General features: G+C 50.2%; 1 protein-coding gene across 2 annotated transcripts; it reads right to left on the bottom strand.

Annotated features, from left to right (window-relative positions):
- Positions 1 to 8,787, bottom strand: FCAMR (Fc alpha and mu receptor). 2 transcript variants are annotated; one of them, XM_037067154.1, is made up of 7 exons: positions 8,636 to 8,787; positions 8,415 to 8,551; positions 5,869 to 5,929; positions 3,789 to 4,136; positions 2,128 to 2,884; positions 1,387 to 1,505; positions 587 to 781 (listed from the first exon to the last, which is right to left on the bottom strand). In XM_037067154.1, the coding sequence occupies exons 2-7, from the start codon at positions 8,451 to 8,453 to the stop codon at positions 678 to 680; spliced, it is 1,428 nt and encodes a 475-aa protein (XP_036923049.1). In that variant the 5' UTR covers positions 8,454 to 8,551; positions 8,636 to 8,787; the 3' UTR covers positions 587 to 677. The 2 variants fall into 2 exon arrangements, with proteins under 2 accessions (XP_036923048.1, XP_036923049.1); XM_037067153.1 differs by lacking the exon at positions 1,387 to 1,505 and having other exon boundaries at positions 1 to 781.
- Between the last annotated feature and the right edge of the window lie 223 nt (positions 8,788 to 9,010).

The raw sequence follows: 9,010 nt of genomic DNA, 5'->3' as shown, positions 1-9,010 counted from the left end.
CTTCCAGGGGACTCCCGAGTGAAGGGAGAGCCAAGGCGTCTGTGTGAGCAGGGCTCTTGGAGGCGTCTGAGCCCATGCCCTTCCAGTCAGCCAATCAGGCACAAATATTCACAGGGGATTCTCCTGGATTTGAAGCCCTCTGGGGACACGGTGAAATAAAACACAATTACTGCCCTAAAACAGCTTAGAATCCACGTGTGGAGGCAGGACCAGTACACGTGGATGTAATTCAATGCGTGCAGCACGCTAAATGCCAACAGATGTCTGGAAAGGGGGCAATTGGCACAGGCTAGAAGTGTTGGTTGAAATCTTGTAATTCCCCACACTGGTTGGAAGCCTCTTACATTTTCAAACCTCCAGGAATGGAAATTCCACATTTTTCCTAGGTGACCTCCACCAGTGTTCAATAAATCCCTTCTCAAAGCCTTCTCTGAGTCATACTGTCATTCTTGACTGTGGCAAATTGTTGACCTTTGTAGGTCCAAGGGTGTCAGCCTTTGCTTCCCCAAATGGAGCCCTGGCTCCATTGGCTTCCTTTTGTACAGGCAGAGAAAAACAAGACAGAGTCGTGGTGTTTGGTCCTGGTCCTCCTCCCATGGCAACCAAGCAGCTTATCCTTTCATTCCTCAGAGTCCAGGGTCCCTCTCTGGGACAGTCATGTGGCATGGGTAGGAGAGTCATCCTGGAGTATCTTCCTTTCCACATGGGGGCTGGAGGCTCAGCCCCCCAAAATGTCTCATCCGAATCAAGATGACTCCTGCTGCCTCTTCTGTGTCTTGACCTGCACAGACAGAGCACACCATGAGGGGACTGGGCACTGAATTTGACTCCTTGAGAACCACCCCCATGTACCACAAGCCTTCAAGAATTTTCTGAGCCCTTAGACTGGCAGGGACTGGGTCTGAAAATCTTCACTTCCTCTACTTGCTCCCAGAAAATCTTGTCCTTCTTCACTAGATTCAAACACCATGGAGCTTAAAATAATTTCAGGGGTATTTAAACCTGGGCACGTTGCTGTAAGAGACTTTTAGCAGAGCCGCACAGGGGTGCAGATGTCGTTTGGTCCCATTCTGGGCCCGGCACTATCTACTGCTGGGGATGTTTATGTGGTTCACACGCCCATGGTGAGCACAGGTCTTGCCATCTTCAGAAGAGCTTCTCCTTAATCTCTGGGGTGCCACTGAGATATAAATTCAAAGATGATTTTCCCATTTTAATAAAGGAGAGAAGGCCAAGAATGGTTACATGGCTCAGACTAGAATCTAGCACTTTTATTGTACATCCAGAAGTCTCGGCAGCAACTCTGGCCCCATCCAGTCCTGAGGGTGTAAGGGGAGGTAAGCCCTCTCCCCCTCCCAGCTTGGGGGCTACTTAAACTCAACTCACAAGTACTCTTTCTCTGAAGTTTCCTTCGCCATAGGACAAGAGCCCCAAGCATAAGAGGGAACAGCACCGTAGAGACAGGAGTCAGGATCCGAGAGATGTTCTTCTCTTCTGCAGAAGCACTGGAGTAAAAGTAGCATGGGTGGGGAGAGCCCCAGAGAGTGGAGGTTGGAGCTGAATAACAGTCTGTAGGCCATTGGCCCTGACCTCTCATTTTATAGGTGAGAAGCTAGGCCAAGGTGAGTCGGCTGCCCTCATTCCCATGGTGCGTTAGTAGCAGAGCTGGGACTAGAAGCCCTGTCTTCAGGTTCCTGAGCCCTGACTCCTGTTCTTGACTCCCCCATCTGTGTGTGGGACCCACTACTGAGCCATATTGCAAAGAGGGACTGGGTGAGGGTCAGGGAATCTACCCTTGGCATTTGGCTCTGCCACAGTCTTTCCTTGTGGCTTTAGCTAGTCACCTCCCCTCTCTGGAGCTTCCATTCCTCATCTTAAAAAAAAAGTCCCAAAGGTTTCATTGCTTTGAATTTTGCTGAAAGCCACATGAAAATGCTTGGATTCTCCTAGCACAGATCTCCAGTGAGAGAGGGTGGCTGGTTTTATTCCCTTGCCCTTTACTGTCTTGTGGTTACAAAATGAGAGAAGTGAGTAGAAGGAGAGGGGCATGGAAGTCAGCTCATGGAGGGGTGTCCCAGGGGAAAGGGCAGTGTGGAGCCCCAACTGACAGGGGGCCTGGAGGTTTACCTCTTCATGGAGGACCCCTTGCCAGGGGATCTTCTGGGTCCTGCTACCAGGTCCTGGCTTGGTGTTATTTGGGGACCATTGTCACCAGCAGGGAGGTCTAGTTCCCCTTCAGTGCTCCCTTCAGCAGATGACATCTCCATGTTCATGGGCCCCAAGGTCCACATTCCTGCAGCTTGAATAGTTTCTTCAATGGAGCCTAGGGCTTGTGGCTTAGAAACCAATCTCTCTTCTTGGAAGGTTTCCCATGCCCCTTTTTCTGTGGCCAGGGTTGATGGCCTAATGGTGCCTGTGACCATCCAGTCTGCATCTAGGGCTATTCTGACCCTTTCTGCTTCCTCTTTTGGCCTATTGGCCTCAGTCATTGTCTCTCTCCCTTCCTCACTGGCCCTAGCACTCTGTGCTCCCGAGCTTCTGGTGTCCCACAGCCAAGCACCTTCTGCTGCACTGGACATGCCTCTGATTGTTGCAGCTGAGCTCTCTGAAATAGGTATGGTTGCCCAAATGGAACTCTCTCCTTGGCTAACTCTCCCTATAGCTATGACCCTAGGGGTTCCTGGGGTTTGCATTCCCTTAGCCGATGCTGTTCTTTTGCTGGTTCCTGGAGTCAGAGCAACTCTGTCCCATCCTGTATCCTGTCTTTCCATAGTCTGGGTATTTCTTGGGGTCCGTCTGTTGGCTGCTGGAGCAGCTGTTTCAAAGGATCTCCTGACGAGCTCACTAGCAGCTGGAGTGGCTCTGGGGATGGGGCTGGGAGGACCTGTATGAACAGTAGAGGGAAACGTGGGAAGGCTATCCTGTGGCCTGCAGGGTTTAGCAAAGGAAGCCAGGCTGAAAGTGTTTGCTACATAGAATGCAATCTCATTAAGTGATACAGTCTTTGGCCAATGTGTTGTATAAATTAAAATTTGGAAGAATCAGATGTATTCTCTAGTTGGTTGCAAACACTGACATTTTATGGCCCTATCTTATTTTTTGTGTCCATATATTCTCTGTCCAAGCTGTCCAGGGCCCACAGGTGTCTCCCTTTCCTAGAGGGAAAAAGGAGCCCAGGATGTACTGTCCTCAAATAAGAAAAAAAAAGAAGTCCAGTCATAGCGGAGCAGCCAGTCTCAGCAGGTGGCTAGATAGCAAGTGGCATCTAAGAAAACAAGTCCACTGGCCTGACACAGCCTTTCTCAGCCTCACGGTGCCTGACCCTGGATCAGTTCTCCGAAGCCTGCCACACAGGGTGAGGGCCCGGTGGCTGCCAGGCATCTGCTAAGGGGTTTGGTCTTAGGAAGAGCCCAGGCCCAGTTCTTCTGTCCTGCCTGTCTCACTTCCTCTGCTTGTCTGAACAGAGTCATGATGATCACAGGCAGCCAAATTATCCAATTCACTACATTCTTGGAACTCTCTCCAAATGTATGTGCCACACACCTTGGGGTAAATGGGTGGGATGGCTGGCATGCATTAGCTGGGACATTTACCCTAATGTCTGCCTTTCTTCTGAAGGCAGTTTCCTTAGAAATGAAAGCCTTCTTCTTCAAGCTCTTACCTTGCCCCAGCTTTTCCTCATCACACCCCTCCTGGGTAAAGCCCTCATGGACCTCTTTGTTCCCTTGCACCTACAATTTCCTGGCATTCACTTTATCAACCTTGACTCACCAGCCAACAGCCCATACCTGTAAGGATGGTCAGGTTCATGCTGAAGAACAGTGCGTCGTTCCTGTTTCCGATGCCGCAGCGGTAGGACCCCACATCGTGCGGGGACAGCTGGGACAGCCTCACCACAAACAAGCCTTTCTGCGGGAAGTCTGTTAGAGCCACGCGGCCAACGTAGCGAAGGTGAGTGTAGTGGTTGGTGGACACAATGGTGTGGCAGAGCCACGTCAGGGGGCTTCGGCGGCACCAGTACTTCCTCTGGTGCCTGTTGATGGCAGAGGGCTTATAATGGCACTGGATGGTGACAGCGCCCCCAGCCCTCCCAGACACCAGCTGAGGGCCCTTCAGGACCTTCCACGCATTTGCAGCTGCAGGCAGAGAAAAAAAGTCTAAGGAGAGGGAGTGTTGAGTACAGTCACTGTATGGGGCGTTAACAAGTTCCACACTCTGCCAGAATTAGGAGGCAGGTGAGAAAGTGTCTCCTTAAAAGTGAGGCAAGAAAAAATCAATATAGAAACCTGAGTCCCTGGGTGAGGAGACTCAGGATACAAAATGAAGCTACATCCAAGGCCCCATCTGAGACATTGGCATGCAAAAATCATCTTGGCCATAATTTAGCTAACACACTTCATGTGCCCAATTTTCTCACACAAGTCCATCCAGAGCATGGGTTGCTTTCACTGTGTGCCGATACAGATGTTTAGAAAGCTACCACCCAGCCCTGGCTGATGCGGCCCAGTATATTGAGTGCCAGCCTGCAAACTGAAAGGTTGCCAGTTCAATTCCCAGTCAGGGCACATGTCTGGGTTGTGGGCCAGCTTGGGGCATGCAAGAGACAACCCATTGATGTATCTATCACACATCAATGTTTCTTTCCCTCTCTTTCTCCCTACCTTCCCCTCTCTCTAAAAATAAATAAATTTAAAAAATAAATAAATAATTAAAAGCTGCCATCCAAACATGTGTAAAAGGGCTAAGGCAACATCTGGCAGAGGCCTGTGGCTTATATGCATGAAAAGGAAAGGAGAAGTGTTAAATAGTAAGAACACATCAGCATACTTTCTGCTGGGGGTGTGGAGTGAAACAAGAATCCTGGTTTGCCTGGCGGGTATAGCCACAGACCAGTGGTTGCAGAAATGTTCACAGTGGACGTCTTTTTGTAGAAATGGGCCACTGTCAAAGCCCAGATAAGCAGTATTGTGACTATATCTACTTTGGCAATAGGCTTGAACTACAGTATGTGTGTGGCCTGTTTACCGAGTGACTTAATTTTGATTGGTGAAAGCAGCAACCAAGTTTATTCTTTTTCTTGCGGCCTCTTCATACTCCACCTGTGTGCTTCTGTTCCTTGATAAAAATGTCAGGCATACTTTCATAGTCTCACCTCATCAGTCTAGACTGGTTGCATAACAAAATTATACAACCAGTCCAGTTCAATGACTGTTTGCATCTCCAATCTCTTACCCAGTTGAAGCCTTTTCCTTTTACTCAGTTAGATTTGGAGGCCTGTGCAGAGGAAAGAGGCATGCTTGGGGCCTCTTGTTTTGCTAGGGCAAAAGGCTTCAGCTGGGTAAGGCTTCTTGTTTTGCTGGGGATGCTGTCCCCTTTCTGTACCCCAAACTCTGTTTTAGGCCCCCGTGGGACTGGGTATGGAGGAGAGAGAAGAGATGTGACAGGGACAGCGGTGATGTGCTCTTGGTGCCTTGTGGGCATGGCAGATGGCCTGAGCTGATTCTTTCTCTGTTGCCTCTCAGAGCCCTGATCTTGCCAGTGTAGCTGGCTTTCAGCCATTAACTTGAATGAAAGAGAGCAGAGAATAGGGAACATCAAAACAGTGAATATTCTGGAAATCATCAAGTCAGGCATTTGCCTTCTCCTGTGAAGGAGAAGTTCCCTTATTCCCTTATTTCCTCTGAGCCCAAACCTGCCCCCACCCTGTACCCACTGCATGGCCTTGGATCCCAGGAGAGAAAGCCATGGCTATGCCCAAACTGCCGAGTGTGCGCTGAATGCCACCAAGGTGCCTACCGGGAGTCTCCACAACCTGGAAGGCTTGAGTCTGGTTTTGCAAGCTCTGTATCTGAGCTGTTTGGGTCTCACCTTGCAGCAGGCACAGTATGAGGATGACACGCATTTTCCATCCTGCTCTCTGGTTGGTGACCTGCAAAAAAACACTAAAAATGAAGAGGTCTGAGAAGGAAGCAAGTGAGAAGCTGGAGTGAGCAGCAGTGGGGTCTGTGGCAAGCACCTTGTCACTTGGGGATCTCTGTCTGCTCAGTGCCGGCACTGGGTGGGTTATCTCTAAGAGAGAAACTGGGCCCCATCTTCACCCTCCAAAGCAGGTACCTCCAGCCTGTCACTGCCCCCTAGGGTCCCCTGCCTTGGCATTCTCTGTGTTTAGGAGAAGCGAAGTGTCCTCTGTGGGATTCCAGCCTCTGCATCCACTTGCCAGCATGGAGCTCGAGGTTTGGGAATAATTGTGTAGTGGAAAGACTACCCACTGGAAGATTAAACCTCGGGTGGAACCTTGGAAAGTACTCAGTGTCAGGGATTGGTTTCCTACTCAGGGACAGAGTCCTTATGGGGTTGTTACATAACACCACTGCGATGTCTGTGTTAGAAGTGCTGATGGTGTACCCGGTAGAGAGTGGTTTTCCTCCCCATCTCTCCTCACCCCTTTCTTTTTTGTAGGAGAATAGATTCCTTCAGGGGAAACTTTTTGTTTCATGGGTAGTGTGCCTCCAGTCATAACAAGGAGTTAAAAATTAACTCTCAGCCCAAGCAGTTGTCTGCATGAGGGTCCTATTCGGTTTCTTCTCCAGCTTCTAGAAAGCCCTCCCTGTCCCCTGGTTCGCACCTATGTCCCCCTGCTCTTGTGTCTCCCACTGGCTTCGGAAGCTCCTTGAAGACTGTGTGTCTCCTCTGTTCACCTCTAGGCCATGGTGCCGGATCCAGCACAGTATAGGTGGACCATGTGTAGCCATAGTGAACAAGACCAGACCACTCTGATTAAAACAACAGAGTGTGTACATTATATTTCTTCTTGTTCCCCACAGAGTTTTCAAGGGTGCTTTTTGGTTGATTAAAACTCTGTTCTTTGAATCTATCTACTGTCTGCAGTTCCTGGGACTTACAGATAAAAAAATAAGTCAACTAAAGAGCCATTGTTTTCTCCTTCCTGCTCTACCACATACCCCATTAATGTTAAGACCAGGCATTGAAAGTCAGTGGTCTGGCCCAGGGCCAGAGGCCCCCTGCCCCTCTTCCCCAACTGGGCCACTGAGTCACATGAGGTCACTGGCCAGTCTTGGACATGGGCTAAAAGAGGAGAAAGGAGAATGGGGGAGGGGCAGGAAGGAACTCAGAGAAAATAAGAACAAGGGGAGAGGAAAGGAAGGGTGAGCTGAAAGAGAAGAGAAGGGAAGAGAAAGGAGAGAACAAGAGAAAAGCAGAATCCTTGGGTTTGCCCTATAGCAGCTTGGCTCTGTCTGGCCATCTCCACCAATGCCTTTGCTGGCTCTATCCAGGTAGGGCCACATGAGTGGTCAGATTTGGAAAAGTCCAGGGGCAACTCAGGCCCTCGCCCAGCAACCCTCCGGTCTGGGACACTGCCACAGCAGCCTTAGGCCTTCCCTGCCTTTCAGAGCTCTGGCTTCCTACTCTCACCTGGAACCTTTCCCAGGTGTGCCTGCACCTAATCTATTGTTTACACAATCAATATTCACCAAGTTCAGGCTAATTCTGAGGGTGGTGTCCAGGCCTCTGGGCCAATTTTCCTAAAGAGGCTAAGTGTTGACACAACAGCACTGTGTTGGGGCTGATTTCCTCTGAAGTCCAGTGGGGCAGCCATCTCGGAGGGGCTGCCCCTCAGAGGGGCAATGAGGAAGCAGAGGGTGAGATAAAATGTCCCTAGGGAGTTATCAGCTTTAATTGAAGGAGGCAACACAATAACTCCAAGTCTTCCGCCCTACCAGTGACCTTCAGAAAACCTTTCTCCAGAAGGCAGGGAGCCCCAGCTCAGGAGCCTGGGGCCACAGGCCTCTGTTCTTCTGCACATTTTGGGGAATGAGGGCCAGGTTCAGAACCTCTCTTATCCCTCTGTCCTGATGGAAGGAGCAACTACTTCAGCACAGGCTGGTGTATGGTCCACCAAATCCTTACTGCCCTCCTGAGGACCACTCCTCAGCTATCCTCCTACACCCAGGGCAGCACACAAGAAAGGAATGAGCCAGTGTGGTGTAGGTGAAAGTGAAGAGAACCAGCATCAAGGAGGTTCTGCCTTGCCTCTCTGGCTGACAGAATGACCTTGAGCAGTGTCTTCCCTCTCCACAACAACAAAAGAACTTTGACTGTGTGATCTGCACGTTTCTGTCACCGCCTAGCATTTGTTGTTTCTAAATTATGCAGGAGCTTCTCAGGAATCATGCTCTCTGGTGGCAGGGAGAGTGGGAGTGAGCAGAAGAAGAGGGAGGGAGGAGAAAGGTGCTGTGCCCTGAATTCTAGAATCTGCCCAGGCCTCCTGGGAGGGAGCCCAGCTGCCCTGGGAAGGGAATGTGACTGCATGCTGGACAGCTGCCTCAACTCGACACCCACCTTCCACCTTCCGAGACAAGACCCCGGGCTCTGGGCAGAACTTCTCCTCTCACCTTTTGTTCTCCGGACTTAGCTGGAGCTTTTCCATCCATCTCAGTCTAGAAATAAACTCCACTGAGACTTTCCTTTTTATCTCTTTGAGATGCTGGTTGTCGGATGTCTTCTAGTTTCTTCTCTGTAACCCTGGAGACTGAGAAGGCAGCATGGGAGTGTTGGGAAGCAGCTGGAGTCAGCTCTACAGGATGGAGGTGCAAGGTGAGGCTCTCCCACTTACCTCTCCACGACTTGTATCAAGTCACTCGCCCTAGGCTTTGGCTTTTATTTCATGCACATGGGAGCCAGTCCTGTCCCCTTGTTGTTCTATCACTTATTCCTGCAGAACTTTTCCTGGGGTGGTGATAGTAGTTTCAAAGAAAATACACTGATCTACAGCCTTCCACCTCTCATTACCCCTTCAGGGCAGGGACTTAGACTTTTCAGGGTGCTCCAGCTTAGCCAGCCCATTCAGGTCTCTTCTGGACAAGTGATGAAACAACGTGGGCTGGAGGGAAAATTCAGGAGAGAAATTCCCCTGCTGACTGATGGGCAGCTGGTGCCTTCTAGCTGACCTGGCCCCTTCAGCTCCCATGGAGAAGCAGTGTGGGGCACT

This window comes from Sturnira hondurensis, unplaced genomic scaffold, assembly GCF_014824575.4.
Source record: "Sturnira hondurensis isolate 20B ecotype Veracruz unplaced genomic scaffold, ASM1482457v3 Scaffold0017082, whole genome shotgun sequence".
Lineage (NCBI taxonomy): Eukaryota > Metazoa > Chordata > Mammalia > Chiroptera > Phyllostomidae > Sturnira > Sturnira hondurensis.
The sequence above is the reverse complement of the archived record's forward strand: the minus strand, read 5'-3'. Positions and strand labels throughout refer to the sequence as shown.